Consider the following 18,151-nt stretch of genomic DNA (forward strand, 5'->3'; position numbering starts at 1 on the left):
TCATCACTATCCCAGTTGCACAAAGAAGAATTTCACATTGACTGTCCAACGAAGTGCTTGGTGATCTCTACCGGTCATCTACTGGGGTATAGTTGCTAACCACAGCTTCTACACCTCCAATCCTCCAGGCTTTATTGGAAGCACCCCACCCCAAACCAAAGGCAGAGGAGCCTAGAGGAGAGCATTCCCCACAGACTCCTGCTCCTTGAACTGCTGTGTATCCACACTTAAGATATAACACTAAGTGTTTGTGGTCTGGAGGACTGAGAAAAGTCTCAGGGGAATACTAGAAATTTAAAGCTGGGAAAACTATTGTACAGTTGATCCGAAGATGTTAATTGTCATCCTAAAAATTAATTAATGGTCAATAAGTAGGAGCCATGATTCAGGGAATTAGGCACTGCCATATCCAGCCTCTCTGAATAGATTTGGAGCACAAATCCATATATGCTGGCTTGTTCTTTTGTCAACTGACAAAAGCTAGAGTCATCTGGATGTAGGAGCCTCAACTGAGAAAATGCCTTCATCAGATTGTTCTGTAGACAAGTCTGTAGGGTATTTTCTTGATTGATGATTGGTGTGGAAAGGCCCAGCCCATTGTGGGTGGTGCCACCCCTGGGCAAGTGGTCTTAGGTTTTATTAGAAAGTAAACTGAGCAAGCCAATATGCAGTAGTTCCCTCTCATGGTCTCTGCTTCAGTTCCTGCCCTAACTTCCCTCAAAGTTGGGCTGTGAACTGGAACATATAAGCCCAATAAACCCTCTCCTCCCAAAAGTTGCTTTTGGTCAGTGTTTTATCACAGCAACAAAAGCAACCCACTCATCCTTGGTGCGTACCATCCTCACATTCTCTACATCAGGACCAGCCTTCTGCCTATGATGACTAAATCTGGACAGCTAGCTGAAGACAAGCCAGCACCCTGCATCCCTTAGCAACCCCAGTGTGCCCCAAAGGGTTTCCAGACTGTCTTGGGTCAAAGTTGCAGAATTGTGGAAAGGTGAGGAAAGCTGCAGCATGCACATGCTTGTGTGTGTGTGTGTGTGTGTGTGTGTGTGTGCCTGTGTGTGTGAGTGCCTGTATGTGTGTGTGCCTGTATGTGTGTGTGCCTGTGTGTGTGCCTGTGTGTGTGTGCCTGTGTGTGTGTGCCTGTGTGTGTGTTTTCCTGGGATTAAATTTAGAGCCTCTCACATGCTGGATGTGAGTACTTTACCATCGAACTACCTCAGCTGTTTATTTATTGTACATATGTATTTTTAGGCAAGTTCTCACTAAGTTGTCCAGATTGACCTTGCACTCATTCTCTGGCCCCGGCATGCCTTGAACTTGTGATCCTCCTGCCTCAGCCACCCAAGTAGCTAGGATTACAGCACTACAACTGCTAAGAGTGGAATTTGCTGGGGTGGGGGTAATTTTCACTAATTACACTTGGCAGGAACGCAGCTGTAACATAGATGCCTTACAAGAACAAGGGATATCTTGAACTAAGCATAGACTAGAAGAGAGAGTCCCTTTTCATTAGCAGGAGAGTGCAATTAGCTTAATTAAATGAGACTTAACGGCTTAGGCTCTGTGCTTATTAAGGTGAGGGCCAGGTTTGCCAGGAGAGCCTAGCAACCTAACCTAGGTTTGATCCCTGAACTCCGTATAAAGGTGGAAGGAAACAGCTCACATTAAAAAGTTGTCCTTCGGCCTCCACACATGCACCATGGCACCCATGTACGTGACACACACATATCGTACATACCCACACAAGAATAAACATAAACTAAAAGGAAGGATTGAACACAGTCTTTCTGCTCTCAGAGAGCTTACCCTCTGATGAGTGGCATGCAGGTCCTTTTGTGTTCCCAAACTGTTTAGTCTTTCACTAGGTTCTTATTTTGTCTACTGAAACCCAAATCTTCTGAAAACATAGATCACTGTGGTTTACATTTCCTGTGGGATCTATGGTTTAAAATTTTTTGGTAGATTCTGATGGTTTTTAGGATGAAAAGATGTTTTCGTGGCTTCAGGAGGCTGGGGACACAGATCAGTGGTAGAACACTTACCTAGTATGAGGACGTGACAGCCAGCCCTAACCTGATGGCACTGCTTTTACCTGCCCAGAACTGACCTTCTCTATCCCAGTCATCAGAGTGCTCAGACCTGAGTAGTAGTTCATACAGGTCCCCTGTGATGACTAAAGGGACATACTATGGAGCCAGGCATCCTTTAGGGGACGTTGACTGTTTGGATGCCTGGGAGATGCTGGTGGCCTGCAGGTGAGATAAGGAGAGGATAGTGGGCCGTGAGGAACCAACAGCTGCCTTTGCTTCTGTAACACCTGCTTATTGCTATGGGAACGGGATGGAATGGTCTTTTTGTTACTATGTAGCAGGAAAGTAAGAGACAACTGAGGGAAGGAAAACAATGTTCCTGCCCCGCTGTGGATTCCATGGACAGTTAGCACACACACCTTTCTGATGTCCACCTCAAAACCTCTCACGGTAACCCCACTTCCGCATGCCAGGCTGTATGGCTCTGAGGCTGCCGTTCTTCTGCTAGCAGTAAGAATAAATTCATTTCCTCTAAATTTGAATTGAGTCTAAGTCTCTGGTTTCTCCCAGGGGACTCGAACACCACAACACTAGCACACATGAGAGCCTGCATTCAACGGAAAACAAAACCAAACGAGTCTCACTGAACTGGGCCACAGAATGTTTTGTTTTACTGTTCTCAACAGCTCTCCCTCACCTTCTGTCAACTCTACACAGCCTAGATTCGCCAGGGAGTCTCAGCGTGGGACTGATAGCATTGTTGGCCTGTGGGCATGTCTGTGGGGAGTTGTCTTAATGTAGTTAATTAGTGTGGTAAGAGCCGGGCAGGAAGTCCTGCACGTATGGGAGTAGAGACCTCGGGCTGAGCACAAGCTAGCAGCGTAAATGCACTTGTTTCTCTCTGTTCCTCCCCGTGGATGTGACGCACACCCCTGCCGCCGTGACTTCCCTGCTGTGACGGACTGTCACCTGGAACTGTGAGCTAAAATAAACCCTTTCTTCCCTGAGTTGCCTTTGTCAGAGTGTTTTATCACACTCACAGAAGTGAAACTAGAACATATTCCCAGCAGTGCTATGGCTGTGTACTGGCCTCCCACCCACCCCCACTTCATTAAGTGGGATATCTAAAACACAGGGAGGGTTATTAACTTGTCCAGGCTCACACAGTTACCTTGTATTATTTAGTCTGTGGATGATGCTTTCTAAGTACTAAGAAAAGACAGATGTGACAAATGGTGGTATCACCATAAATATCTAGCCACAGGAGTAGGGGTGCATTACCCGCTATATTGCATAAAAAGCAACCCCAGATAAACAAAATTTCTAAATGTAAAAACTACATGCCACAGAACTAAGTATGTTCTTACAATGTGACCTAGTACTCATACTTCTTGGTATTTACCCATGTGGATTTAAACTTGCATCCCTACAAGAAACTGCTCACCACTGTTTATAGCAACTTCATGTAGAATTAACAAAACTTGAACTTGACCTTCAGAGCAGGGTACCCTTTCACCCATCAATCATCATCATCATCATCATCATCACCATCATCATTCCAATTACTTGATTAATTGACACAATTACTCAGAGGAGAATTCCACAAACAACTACAATGCCCTTTGGTAGGTGAAGGAATGTATCAGTCAGCCTTACACTGCTGTGACAAAATGCTTGAGAGAAAGCAACTTATAGGAGAAAAAAAATGTCTGTCTCACAGTTTCAGAGGGTTCAGTCTGGGGACACTTGCTTTGAGACCTGTGACAAAGAGGGGCATAATTGTGGAAACCCATATTGGAGCAAAACTGCTCATGTCGTGGCAGTCAGGAAGCAAGAGAAGAGCTGCTTTTATGAGAAAGTCATTACCCTCGGGTTCTGATTAAACTGTGTATCTATACATAAATGCCCATGAAATCAGAGCCGTCAGGATCAAACCATTTCCTAAAGACACTAACTTCAGGACACTGCCACTTTGGAGACCAAGCCTTCCACACACAAGCTCTGGGGCAACATCTAAGGTCCAAACCATAACAATGGACAAACTGTGCTACGTCCACTAATGGAATATTAACCAGCACTGTAAGAAACAAACTATCAAGTCGTAGCAACACATGAAGGATCCTAAGTTAGTATTAGGAAGTAAGCGAAGGCAAGCGGGGACTGGAGAGATGGCTCAGCAGTTAAGAGTGCTTGCTGTTCTCGCCACGGACTGGGTTTGGTGCCCAGCACCCACACGCTGGCTCATAACCATCCTATAATTCCTATTGCGGAGGATCTGAAGCCCTTTTCTGACCTCCACAGACACTGCTCCCAGGTGGTGCAAATACATCCATGCTAGCTGAACATTCATACACATAAAAGAAGAGAAGAAGCCATTCTGAAAAGGCTTATACCTATAAAATGTAAGTAACAAGTTAACGAGTCTAACTATATGACATTTGAAAGGGGCATAACTGTGGAAACAGTTAAAAGAAGAAAAGAAGAAGAAGAAGAAGAAGAAGAAGAAGAAGAAGAAGAAGAAGAAAGAAAGAAAGAAGAGGAGGAGGAGGAGGAGGAGGAGGAGAAGAAGAAAAGAAGATGAAGAAGAAGAAAAGAAGAAGAAGAAGAAGAAGAAGAGAAAAGAAGAAAAGAAGAAGAAAAGAAGAAGAAGAAGAAGAAGAAGAAAAGAAGAAGAAGAAGAAGAAGAAGAAGAAGAAGAAGAAGAAGAAGAAGAGCTCCTGGAGTTGGTAGGAAGGCAGACATCTAAGGGCAGAGAAACTATTCTGTGTTATACCATACAGTTGGCACATAAACATTGTAATATGCAAAGAAATGAACCAGTTCTTACTTTAGGCCATACTCAAATAAAACAGACATTAGGCCTAAATAGAAAATATAAACCATAAAGCTACTTTTTATTTTTATTTTTTATGTATGAGTGTTTTGCCTACATGTGTGCATGTGTACCACATGCATGCCTGGTGCCTGCAGAGGACTGAAGAGGGCATTATATTCTCTGGAACTGGAGTTACCAATGGGTGTAAGCCACCAAGTGGATGTTGGGAATTGAATTTGGATCCTTTGCAAAAGCAGTTGACGCTCTTAACTGCTGAACTATCTCTCCAGACCCTCATAAAACTTCTTCAGAAATGAGAAAATCAGCTGGACATGATGGTGCACGCCTTTAATCCCAGCATTTGGGAGACAAGAGCAAGTGGATTCCTATAGGTTTAAGGCCCTGATCTACAGAGAGAGAGAGAGAGAGAGAGAGAGAGAGAGAGAGAGAGAGAGAGAATACCCTTGATTCTATTTAGCCAAATCCTCATATATAGGGCCAAACAACATAATATAAAATAAATAGATAGATAGATAAATAAATAAATAAAGTGATCATTCGAATTAACAAATTTTCCTCTTCATAAGACAGAATTAAGATTTTTTCCCCCCAAGACAGAGTTTCTCTGTGTAGCCTTGGCTGTCCTGGAACTCACTCTGTAGACCAGGCAGGCCTTGAACTCACAGAGATCCAATTACCTCTGCCTCCCGAGTGCTGGGATTAGTGATGTGCCACCACTGCTTGGCTAGAATTAAGACCTTGATAATTGCTAAGAGAGTAAAATTAAAGTGTTTCCAGCACAATAAATAAATAAATAAATAAATAAATAAATAAATAAATAAATAAATAGAAATTGTGTATGCACTAATCAGCTTAATTTAGCCATTTTATACAGGTAAAAACAATTGTCAATTAAAAAGAGAAAGAATGTTTAGGATTAAAAACACATTAAAATAATAGAAAGATAAATCACAGACTGAGAAAAACAATTATATCTATAATATTTAAAGTACTCTCAAAACTCGATATTAAGCAAGGTAGGTGGTGGTGCACACCTTTAATCCCAGCACTTGGGAGGCAGAGGAGGGCAGCTCTCCATGAGTTCGAGGCCAGCCTGGTCTACAGAGAGAGTTCCAGGACAGCCGGAGCAACACAGAGAAACCCTGTCTTGAAAAAACTAAATAAATAAATAAACCCACAACATTAAGGAAATAAATAACCCAATAAAAGTTTTAATTAGACCCCTGTGTTATTTATTTTGCTGCTGCATAATAAAACACCATGACAAAAGCAGTTTTCAGAAGAGTTTATTTAGGCTTATGTTTCCATCAGGATAGGAGTCCATCATGGCAGGAAAGCATGGCCACAAGCCACAGGCATGGAAGCTGAGGGCTAACACATTCAAACACAAGCAGGAAGCAGAAAGCAAAGAGGAAATGGGAGTGAGACTATAAACACTTACAGCCCATCCCAACTGGTGTACTTCTGTCAGCTGTCAGCAAGGCTCCACATCCTAAAGGTTCCATAACTTCCCCAAACAGTGCCACTAACTGGAGACCAAATGTTCAAATATGGGAGCCTATAGGGGATATTTCTCATCCAAACCTCAGCACGCCCTTTCCAAAAAAGCTATCCAAACGGGTTTTAGCCACATAAGAAGAGTCTTAACATTATTAGTCATTAGAGAGATAGAAATTAAAACTACAATAAAGGAGTGGAGAGATGTTTGGCAGCTGGAATCACTTTCTAGATGGCTGAGTTTGGTTCCCAGCACCCATATCAGGTTGACCAATTGACAATCATCCCTAGCTCTAGCGTCACAGCATCTGGCGCCCTCTTCTGGCCTCCTAGGGTATCTCTGTATAAACACACACAGTTTCAGGCCCTTTAGGGCTGTAGGTAGGGGAAATGTGAAAAGTAGCAACACAAAATAAATTTGAGAAATGGGTTTGGCACTAATAAGGACAGTCTTAAGGGCTTAGGAGACATAGAACCAAGCATTCATAATACTGGAAACACCAAGTCTGAGAGAGTGAGTTTCTCAGGTTTTTCATGAATGGTTTATTTTAAACATGCACTCCAGTTTTGCGATACATGTGCCATCATACGCATCACCATACATATTGCTACAAAGAAATCCATAGCAATGAAATGATTTCAACCTGAACTCAACCCTCCAGCAGCTGCTTTATCGCAAAACTACAACCGAGTGGCCACAGGGGCGTTTTCTACTGCGTCCCTCTGAAAGTGTTGTGGTCATATACTGAATGTTCACTTGTTTTATTTGTGTTTGTGGTACTGGAAATGAAAACCAGGGCCTCCTGCAGCTATACAGATATTGTACTATTGAACAACACTTCCAAATCCCTCTATTTCCCCCCCTAAGATCCTGGGATAGTTGCATTAATAAAAAAAAAAAAAAAAAAAAAAAAAAAAAAAAAAAACATCTATTACAGGCTCTTCAGTTTTCCTGTATATTAAAACTGGCTTCGAAAGACAGGCAAACCTCTCAGATGACTTGGCTAGTCCGTGGTAGGTAATGCTTGTTTTAGTTTTTTGGAGAGAGATAATGGCGATTTTGAACCATTCTTCGTTTATTTAAAAAATATTTTATTATTCAATAACTTCATACATGTATCCAATTTTAGATTTATCTTAGTACATGAGTGTATTGCTCATGTGTATGACAATGCACCACATGTGTGCCTGGTACTCTCAGATGTCAGAAGAGGGCACTGGACCCCCTGGAACTGGAGTTACGGATGGTTATGAACTGCCATGAGGGTTCTGGGAATCAAACCCCGTCCTCTGCAAGAACAGCCAGTGCTCTTAACCACTGAGCCATCTCTCCAGCCCTTATCCAATGTATCTGATCATATCCAACCAAAATCGTTCCTCCAACTCCTCACCCCCTCAAAACTTTGTCCTCTGCCTTCACGTCCTTCTTTTACTTACTTTAATATAACATTTATCAAATATGTATTTTACATATGTGAAATATGTAAAAATATGGAACACTTTATCCTTGCGCAGAAGCCGTGTTTTCTTTGTATTGTATTGTGTCTTTGTATTTTATTTGTATTGTATTTCTGTACATGGGCTGATGGAGTGAGTGTATTGAACTACACTTAAACGACGCTTCTCATCAGCGGGAGGTCACAGGGCAGTTCTTTAGTCAGGGTGTGGTTGTTGTTACAAAACAGGGATCCTTTGAAGAAATACTGGAAAGTCCTTAGGTCACTAAGGTCGGAAACTCATGAAGTCCGGCACCCTCCAGGAGTTCTCCCTCCCTTGACCTTGGAAATAACAGGCTAAAAACAAAGGCAGCTTCTGTTCTCACTCCCCAACCCGCTTAGGGACAAGAAAGCAAAGCAGGACCCAGCAGGAACGCATCAGCTTGGCTCAGAATAAATATGTCTTAAAGGCAGAAGCGGAGATACAGCGATTCTTAAAGCAGTGATTCACAACGCGGTAATTAAACACGTCCAGGCAAGTTCCATCCAACTCTTTCCCGTAGTAAAGTAGTCCGAGGCGTTCACCAAAAGCAGGATCGTTTAGGGGAATTTTGTAATCTTGGAACTGGGAGGAGCCTTTTGTTGCCATGGAACTCTGTCTTCAAACAAAAGATTCAAAGAGCCCAAATAAGAAAAACCCTGCGAAAGCAACATTTCACTGGTTGTGGGTGAAGGGGAGGCAGAAAGAAAAAGCTATTTAGAAACTTTAAAAGGTCATCATGGAAGAAAACATTTTTAATTATATCACAGAAAGACTAAAACAACACTGATCATAAGCAAAGTGTCCCAAATGGACGGATTCCTAACTATAAAGAGACCGTGGATCTTCAGAGACGAACAGGGACTGTGACTTTAGGAGCGCAGAAAGGGGTCTTGGGTGGAAATTTGAAGATTTATGGAATTATGCTCTTTGAAACAACTTCCAGTGTACACCAGGTGGCGTGCGCGTCCGACTTGTGGAAGAATCTTTGGTTTTTCTGGTGGATCCAATAGGCCCGCTGTGTTGCAGCCTTAGGAAATCTGATGGGTACCATGCTCAACACCACAACCACTACCTCTTCTGTGGCGTAACCACCTTCCTTTTCCCTTCCATTCCAACTGTCGAAGTCGGCTTACCATACTGAACTTTTCAGAAAGAGTGAGGTACGCTTTGGCACATTAAAGACGGACAGAGCCTTCCAAGGGGCCAGCTGCGCAGAAAGGCTGCGCTGCAGATGCTTCTAGGCTTGGTTTCACTGCTGGGCGAGTACGAAGAAGAAGCGCAGCTTCTTGGGCCTCCGTTTTCTCTTCTGAAATAAACAAAAACAAAAACAAAAAAACCCTCAACGATCTAAGAGCCCTACGGTGAGCAGCACACCCCTCGCTCCGCCCCCCTCCCGGCCCCTCCGCGGCGGCGTTGCGCAGGCGCGGTGCGGCGTGCGCGGTTGCTAGGCGACGCGGCCGCTCCCGCGCGGTCTCCACTACCGGCGGCGCGAGCCGAGCGCGGAGCCGCCGCTTGTAGCGAGGCCAGGAGGTGCGGTGCTGGTGGCCACCGTCCCGGCCAACCGCCGCCGCTGTGCCCGCGGGGCGAGCTCGCGATGGGAGGCGCAGCCCGCGGGCGCGGGAGGAAGGACGCGGCGCTGCCGGGGGCCGGGCTCCCGCCGCAGCAGCGGAGGTAACGGCGCCCGGGTGGGAGCGGGAGGACTCTTTGCGGGTCCGGGCTGCCTGTCCATCAGCGCGGTGGGCGGGAAGGGCGGGGGCGACGGGCAGCGCAGCCTCCCGACGGCCGGGGCTGGGAGCACGCCGGGGACCTGTGCGCAGGACCTGTGAACCGCGCCCTGTTGCTCCGAGAGACCAGCAGAGCCCGGGGAGCTTGCTCTCCAAACGCCGCCTGGCTTTGTGGGGGGCCCCCTCTTTGCGCACCCAACCCTGGGTGAGGGAACCCTCTCGGGTCGTTCGCATATCTTGCTGTTGCTCTGCAGATTCGGTGCCGGTCCCTGTGTGTTTTTTTTATCGTACTGTGGCAGAGGCAGGTCCCATCCAGAAAAAAAAATTGGCTTCTGTTACCGAGACATTGTCTGAACATGCTCTTTTTAAGGCGATGTTTCAATTTCTGTGTGTGTATTTTTAAGCCCCCCCCCTTTATTCCTTCAACACTTAAACAGTTAAACTCCAGAACTAATTTTATGAGATAGACCTTAAAAGTGACTGAAATATAAAAAAAGATATTTTTTAAAGACAATGAAGAATGTTACCTCGTCATGATTGTGTTCGTAGTATATCATCTGAGATGACAGCGTGAAACGATGACGTGTGTGACTAGGAAATCCATAGTCTCGGTAGCAGATAAAATGTATTATTCAAGGCCATCTTTGTGGATCCTGCCCATTGTTTGTGTGACTTCACAGTGGTAGATCCACAGACTCGATCATCACTCCTGTAAACATTCCCCCATCTTCCGGGAAGTATAGTGGGAACAGAAGAGAGAGTCAGAACATTTTGTTACTTAAAGCATCTGGTTCCTGTTGACTGCCTTTTTCACAAGTTAGGTTAGCTGTAAGTAGATGTGTAGGTAAATAAGAGAAGACAGCCCCAAAAGGTTTCTTGCTTGTCAGAGAGTGTGGACCCTTTCTTCCCGTTAACTTGTGAACCAGTTTAGACTGGAAGGCAGCACAGCCAAGTAGAGCTGAGATTAGAACCCAAGTCCTGAGACAGCGAACACCTCAGTCCTGTTTGCTCTCTTCTGATTTTAGGTTTGCTATTCAAATTGGCCTTCACTCTCAAGTAGTATGCTAATTGATGGCCCTTCATATTGATTTTTTAGTAACATTCAGAAAGAAAGATTTGATGTGACTATTTTATTTACTTATTGTTTGCTTTGTTAGAGACAGGATCTCTTTATTATGTAGTTCTGGCTGTCCTGGAACGCACTCTGTAGACCAGGCTGGCCTTGAACTCAGAGAAATCCACCTGTCCCTATCTCCTCCTAAATGCTGGGATTGAAGGCATGCACCATCACACCCACCCAGTTGTAACTATTTTAAAATTTGAGTCTAGAAGTATTTTCCTTTCTTTAAAAAGAAAAAAGGGCCAGGAGTGGTGGTCCAGAGGTGTAGACAGGTGGATCTGTGTAAGTTCAAGGCCAGCCTGGACTACATAGTGAGTTCCAGGACAGCCAGGGCTTTGTAAGAGACCCTTTGTAAAAAATTAGTTAATTTTTTAAAATGGAAAAGAGGGCTGGAGAGATGGCTCAGGCATTAAAAGCTCGGCTCACAACCAGGAATATGAAAATGGGGAAGAAAGGTTGAGACCCTTCTCTCCTGCTGCCCAATGCCCCACTTGTTTATATACAGTGTCAGGAGGGGTAAGAAACAGTTAAGGCCTGGGGTGCTTTGAAACTGCAAGCTCATTTTGTTTAGTTACTGACCGGTTTTATCTGCAATCCTTTCCACTAGGTTGGGGGATGGTGTCTATGATACCTTCATGATGATAGATGAAACCAAGTGCCCACCCTGTTCAAACACTCTCTGCAATCCTTCCGAAGCACCTCTCTCCAGAAGACTAAATGTAAGTACAGGACGGAATTCTTACCTGAGATTGTCTCAAGGGCCGGGCAGCGGTGGTGCATGCCTTTAATCCCAGCACTCGGAAGGCAGAGGCAGGTGGATCTCTGTGAGTTCGAGGCCAGCCTGGTCAACAGAGTGAGATCCAGGACAGACACCAAAACTACACAGAGAAACCCTGTCTCGAAAACAAACAAACAACAACAACAACAACAACAATAAAAAAAAAGGTTGTCTCGAAGCACTGTGCAATACCCAGGTTCAGTTCTGTATCGCTGGCAACACAGACTTCCTTTTGTTGTGGTGGTTTGTTTCTTTTGTTTTGAGTTTTTTTGTTTGTTTGTTTTTGGAGGGTTTCTTTCTTTTTTTAAAACATTTAAAAAAGTTTTGGGTTTTTTTTTTTTGTTTTTTTTTGACACAGTCTCAGTATGTAGTCCTGCCTGGGTCTGAAATTCTGTGTAGACCAGGCTGGATCCGAACAGAGATGCACCTGCCTCTGTCTCCAGAGGGCTGGTGTTAAGTGGGTGTGCCACTGTGCCTGCTTAGTTTGCCTTTGATTTCTCCTGACTTGGGGAAAAACAGTCCTGAGGTTGGTGTTCAGCTTTTTAGAACAGTTTTGAAGTCTACCTTCCCATTATACTTTCTACTGGGGTGGATATGGCAGACGTGGTGGTGGGGTGGGGATCCTCTTGTTTAGGTGATGTTTCTTTTTATAGCAGATGACATACATAGAGTCTTACAGACACTTCTTTTAACAGAAACCACAGGGAAAAAATGCCAGAGTTCATAATCAGCTCAGCTTTCCTTTTTGGTCCTGGCAGATCAGTATATGGAAGGCAGCTGGTTTTGTTTTTGTTGTTATTTTAACTCATAGATTAATCTTAAACAATACAGCTTGGGTTTTGATGAATTCAAATCCTGTTAGGAACTGCATACCCTTAGCTTTTGACATTGTTTGGTTTAAGGTAATAATGAAATGACTCCACAGTCCATCTGTGTAAGAGTTGTAGAGTAGTCTGGACAAGTTCCAAGGCGAGGAGCCTGTCTGTGACTTGAAAATGTGCTACAATGTGTCATCTAACAGACCTTCCAAGGAGCTGAGCTGACTGCTTGGTAATCATCTCTTTCACGTTTCCACTTACCACTTGGCAATTGTTATTTTCTTATTTTACTCTGTAATTTGACTTTAAAAATACTGCATTTATTTATCTGTGCACGTTTCTTGGTGTGGTGTGTGTGCCCTCACATGCAGGCGAACGCTTGAGTGCGTGTGTGCCTTCATTCATCAGATTTGGTGGCAAGGGCCCTTACCTGCCAAGCCATCTTGTTAGCCTTGTAACTGTTCCTACTTCTTCCCTGGTTTTTACGACTTTCAAGGCTAATAATATTACAATGCCTGGTCTAAAAATATTTGGAAATCTGGTCACGCTCTTTTTTCATCTCTTCTGGAGCTCAGTGGAGGTTCTTTCCATTGCTGTGAGTTTGTTTCTGTGGTATCTGAACACCTTTGAGAAATCCAGAACCATCTCTTCGGTGACCATCGTATTTCCTTTATTGTCAGGGTGGGGAGCAGGGAAGCATGCGGGCAGACGTGGTGCTGGAGAGTACATCTGGATCAGCAGGCAGCAGGAAGAAAGTGTGACACTGGGCCTGGCTTGTGCATCTGAAACCTCAGAGGCCACCCCCCAGTGACACACTTTCTCCAACAAGGCCATACCTCCCTATGGGCCTATGGGGGCCATTTTCATTCAAACCACACAACTGTTGGTTGAGAAAAAAAATGGAAGGGATGTTTTATTATAGCACAGAAGACTTGGTATATAATTACTCATTTCAGGACTTGAGATTTATATAAAAGAGAAGCATGGTAAGGAAAGATCCCCTTTCTGTGTGGAAAAATCCTTGATGGAGTTTCCCCAGTTTGCTGGAGATCTGAACTTTGACAATCTGTAGTGGACTATATCTGAGCTATACACTGTCCGAGAAGCCACCCTTCAAGAAAGACATACCTTGCATCCCAAAGAGATTGTGATGAGAGAGCCTGGTAGGCACGGGTGAGGGGAGAGGAGGAAACGGGGATGGTGTCTACAGAAGAAAAACGGGGCAAGGAAAGGACAGCAGCCCTGTTTACATTTCCAGGGACTTTCACATGAACCGTGGGCACGGCCTGGCAATTCTTGATGGTGAGGGTAGCACTCAATTTGCAAAGAGTGCAGGTCAGGCTCAGTGTACGGACAAACCGGGAGTCTGGTCAGTGGTGCTCTTAGTTTTGTTAAAATAATTCTATGGGAATTGGACCTCTATTAAATACTTATCCTTAGTAATATACTGTGCCTGAGACCCATCTCCTTATCACACACAGAAGTGAAGACCTTCAGAGTCTTCCATTAGGCAGAGGATTTCCCAGGGGCAGGTCCAGGGCCACAGATACTTGTCCCAGCAGCATGCTGATAGTGACTCCTAGAGAGGCACCCCTTTGCATTAAGGCAGTGGTTTATGTTAAAGTCGGAATACCCCTGGAAAGACAACAGAACTCTTGAATAGCAAGCAGAAGGCAGGCTTTATGCGAGGGAGGAAGAGAGCTAGGTGTCTCCATGCAAAAACTCATTGGTGGGCCCTTCTTTGGGCAGATAGTTAGCTAGATGTTCAGTAGAGGGAGCCTTGTGATGGGGAGCGGAAGCCACCACAGGAAGAAGAGAAAATCAGCAAGGAGAAAGGGAGAGAGGGGATGGGGGTTAAGCCGTCACATACTGAGAAATTTTACATAGTGGTAGCCAGTGTTTTGAATATGTTTTACAGTTTGTCAGAGTCTTTCGTGTTTTGATTATAGTTTGATTCCCACAACATGCTACGTACGTAGGTATTATCCGCGTTGTATAGATCAAGAAACAGAGGTTATAACAGGTTCAAGTAATGGTCCCAGGTCCTAGAGCTTAAGTAGTGCAGCCGAGCCCGGCACAGACCTTTTGACTTTGTATAGATCTACAGCGTGTTCCAAAGACGTTAGCAGTAAATATTTCAGTGTATTAAAATTAGGTAGGGAACGAGTTATGAAAAATTGACCAAGTTGCATGCAGATATTCACTATATATATACATATATATATATATATATACATATATATATATATCTTCAAACCATTATTCTTTGCCCAGCTCAGCCTTATAGGTAGATTAAACTTTTTAAGAGTACTTGCGTTTTTTAGTATGGGTGCCAAATGGTAAACAGTAGACATTCTGGTGAGTATTGGGTGGATGGAAGGAAGGAGAGAGGGAGCTCACTCTTGGTTTTTCTTTTTTTTTTCCTTTTTTTTTGATTTTTCAAGACAGGGTTTCTCTGTGTAGCTTTGCGCCTTTCCTGGAGCTCGCTCTATAGCCTAGGCTGGCCTCGAACTCACAGAGATCCGCTTGCCTCTGCCTCTCATGTGCTGGGGTTAAAGGCGTGCGCCGCCGCCTCCACCACCACCCGGCCACTCCTGGTTTTTCATTTCTAAAAGTAAGCTGGCTCTGTGGGTAAAGGCTCTTATCGCCAAGCCTGAGTTCAACTCCCAAGAGTCCTATGGTAAAAGGAGAACTGGTTTCTGATAGTTGTTCTCTGACCTCCACATGTGTGTTGGGGTCCATACCCTCCTCCTCACCAAGAAATAATACATATAATAAAACTATGTGACTAATTAGTATGGTATTACAGAGAGAAGACTGAAGTTGGGTCTTGAAGGCATATAGGATATGAATGGATGGGGAGAGTAAAGGAGTCTCAGTTCAGAGACCTAAGGGAAGGGAGGTAGCATGTTGAAGTCACTCTGTCTTGAACAAAGCTGGCTACATGTAGGAGCTGGGGTGAGGGTATTCAGAAAATCCAAGGATTGATGAAATACATCTCTAGAGACTGTTGTTGCTTTCTTATTTCTTATTTGGGGCTTTGTACGCCCCCCCCCCCCCCGCCCCGTGTGTGTGTGTGTGTGTGTGTGTGTGTGTGTGTGTGTGTGTGTGTGTGTATGGATGTGAGTGAGTGTGGTATATGTGTATGGTGTATGCAAATGTGTGTGTGCATGCCTCTGAGTGCATGAGCCTGTGTGCACACACTTTCAGAGACACAGAGAAGAATGTCATCTATCCTGCTCTGACAGTCTCCACCATATTCCTTTGAGACAGGGTCTCTCACTGAATGCTGGAACTAGATTGGGTGTCCATCTCTGTCCCCACAGCACTGGGGTTTCAGGTGCACGGGCAACTTTTTACAATAGGCGCCCGAACTCAGGTCCTCACTCTTGAAGAGCGATTGCTTTTACCCTTGAGCCATCTCTCCAGTCCCCTGTTTGGGTCTTTTAACTCTAAAATAAAAGTGACAGACCTGTTTCGATGTTGTTTAGTTAGAGAGAAGGCCCTTTTGCCTTTCTGTGTTTCTAGTGCCGTTAACGGTGCGCACGTTTCACTTTTGTAGAGTACCGCTGAGCCGTTGACGAGGGATCACACCCAGCACTTGGTGAATGGAGCTGAGATGAAGGTAGAGCAGCTGTTCCAAGAATTTGGCAACAGAAGATCCCCTGTTCTTCAGGCCAATGGCATCACCAACTCTGAGAAGTCCTCTCCTCCTGCTCCCCAGGGGAAGAGTTCCGAAAGCCTGAACACGGTGAAATCCAGCAGTTCATCCAAGCCTTCTAAAGTGCTGCCGCTGAGTCCTGAGCAAGCTCTGAAGCAGTATAAACACCACCTCACTGCGTATGAGAAGCTGGAGATCATGAGTTACCCAGAAATCTACTTCGTGGGTCCAAATGCCAAAAAACGACAAGGAGTTATTGGTGGTCCCAATAATGCGGGATATGACGATGCAGATGGAGCCTATATCCATGTGCCTCGAGACCATCTAGCTTACCGCTATGAGGTGTTGAAAATTATTGGCAAGGGGAGTTTTGGACAGGTAGCCCGTGTCTATGACCACAAACTTCGACAGTATGTGGCCCTGAAAATGGTGCGTAATGAGAAACGTTTTCATCGACAGGCAGCTGAGGAGATCCGGATTTTGGAGCATCTTAAAAAACAGGATAAAACTGGTAGCATGAATGTTATCCACATGCTCGAAAGTTTCACCTTCCGGAACCACGTGTGCATGGCCTTTGAGTTGCTAAGCATAGACCTGTATGAGCTCATTAAAAAGAACAAGTTTCAGGGTTTCAGCGTCCAGTTGGTTCGCAAGTTTGCCCAGTCCATCTTGCAGTCCTTGGATGCGCTTCACAAAAATAAGATCATTCACTGTGACCTAAAGCCAGAAAACATTCTCCTGAAACATCACGGGCGCAGTGCGACCAAGGTCATTGATTTTGGGTCCAGCTGCTTCGAGTACCAGAAGCTTTACACGTATATCCAGTCTCGTTTCTACAGGGCCCCGGAAATCATCTTGGGATGCCGCTATAGCACACCGATTGACATATGGAGTTTCGGTTGCATCCTTGCAGAACTTTTGACAGGACAGCCTTTATTCCCTGGAGAGGACGAAGGAGACCAGTTGGCCTGCATGATGGAGTTGCTAGGGATGCCACCACCAAAACTTTTGGAGCAATCCAAACGTGCCAAGTACTTTATTAACTCCAAGGGCTTGCCTCGATACTGCTCCATGACTACTCAGGCAGATGGGAGGGTTGTACTTCTGGGGGGTCGCTCACGCAGGGGTAAGAAGCGAGGCCCCCCAGGCAGCAAAGACTGGGCAACAGCTCTGAAAGGGTGTGAGGATTACTTGTTCATAGAGTTTCTGAAAAGATGCCTTCAGTGGGACCCCTCTGCTCGCCTCACCCCAGCTCAAGCATTGAGACACCCTTGGATTAGCAAATCTGCACCCAGACCTCTCACCATGGACAATGTGTCGGGGAAACGGGTAGTTAATCCTACCACTGCTTTCCAGGGGCTGGGCTCCAAGCTGCCTCCAGTCGTTGGGATAGCCAGTAAGCTTAAAGCTAACCTAATGTCTGAAACCAGTGGTAGTATACCTCTGTGCAGTGTATTGCCAAAGCTGATTAGCTAATGGACCACTCGGAGATGCGTACGTATGTATTTTTAGTTACCTTGCAAACATGCAAATGGAAAAAAAATCGAAGCCCATTCATTGATGGATTTGTTTTTGTTAAACTAAACTTTTTTTTTTTTTTTTTTTAACGAGGCAGAACATTTTTATATGACGAGAAAAGAACTCTTCAAGGGCTAATTGTCTAACCAGCTTGTATTGGCCATCTGGAGTATACATTAAATGACTTTTTATAGGTCAGTGCATCTTTGTCATACTCATTAGAGGTACCTCAACCCGTGTATTACTCTCCTCATTTAAATCTCTTTAAGACAGAAGAGAGTCTAAAAAATATATGCTATTTCTCACCTCTCATCTCCCTCAGCATCTGTTTGGGACGGTCGTTTGGGGTTGTGTTAGGTATGGATGTAGAACAAAGCTACAGTTCTTACCCCAACAAGCAATTCTGTGTGCTCATTCCAGGTGGAAAGATTCACAGGGGAATCCGAGTGGCTGTTTGTCACCGGGGCAGTTGGGTTTTGTCTTTATTATTTTGCCTCTGTTTTATATCCTGGGTACTCAGTGGTTTACAGATCCTACACTTTATCAAATAATCCTGTAGTTATGGTAGGCTTTGGTGATTTCCCCAAAAGGCCTGCGTGTTAAAGGCTCGTTCCCCAGCACTGTGAGGGAGTGGTGGAGTCCAAGAGGTGGGCTTCACTCTTAGGTGTTGGGTCATTGTGAACA

At 44.7% G+C, this 18,151-nt stretch overlaps 1 protein-coding gene and 1 long non-coding RNA gene across 4 annotated transcripts; one reads left to right on the forward strand and one right to left on the reverse strand.

Moving 5' to 3' along the window:
* Positions 1-7,892: 7,892 nt before the first annotated feature.
* Positions 7,893-10,229, reverse strand: LOC131925282 (uncharacterized). The gene is made up of 2 exons (XR_009383206.1): positions 10,100-10,229; positions 7,893-9,154 (listed from the first exon to the last, which is right to left on the reverse strand). It is a non-coding gene; the product is annotated as an uncharacterized LOC131925282 (long non-coding RNA).
* On the forward strand, positions 9,318-17,779 carry Dyrk3 (dual specificity tyrosine phosphorylation regulated kinase 3). Of its 3 annotated transcripts, none has more exons than XM_059280574.1 (3): positions 9,318-9,519; positions 11,300-11,411; positions 15,851-17,779. In XM_059280574.1, the coding sequence occupies exons 1-3, from the start codon at positions 9,443-9,445 to the stop codon at positions 17,423-17,425; spliced, it is 1,764 nt and encodes a 587-aa protein (XP_059136557.1). In that variant the 5' UTR covers positions 9,318-9,442; the 3' UTR covers positions 17,426-17,779. The 3 variants fall into 3 exon arrangements, with proteins under 3 accessions (XP_059136557.1, XP_059136559.1, XP_059136558.1); XM_059280576.1 differs by lacking the exon at positions 9,318-9,519 and adding an exon at positions 9,656-9,777; XM_059280575.1 differs by lacking the exon at positions 9,318-9,519 and adding an exon at positions 10,291-10,400.
* The last annotated feature ends 372 nt before the right edge of the window (positions 17,780-18,151 follow it).

Source organism: Peromyscus eremicus, chromosome 15 (genome assembly GCF_949786415.1).
Source record: "Peromyscus eremicus chromosome 15, PerEre_H2_v1, whole genome shotgun sequence".
In the NCBI taxonomy this organism is placed as follows: Eukaryota; Metazoa; Chordata; class Mammalia; order Rodentia; family Cricetidae; genus Peromyscus; species Peromyscus eremicus.

Bases quoted from the DNA above. Each gene is read 5' to 3' on its own strand.
- Dyrk3 (XM_059280574.1), top strand. From the start codon at position 9,443: ATGGGAGGCGCAGCCCGCGGGCGCGGGAGGAAGGACGCGGCGCTGCCG. The intron at 9,520-11,299 runs GTAACGGCGCCC...CCTTTCCACTAG, and splicing joins CTCCCGCCGCAGCAGCGGAG to GTTGGGGGATGGTGTCTATG. The intron at 11,412-15,850 runs GTAAGTACAGGA...TCACTTTTGTAG, and splicing joins CTCTCTCCAGAAGACTAAAT to AGTACCGCTGAGCCGTTGAC.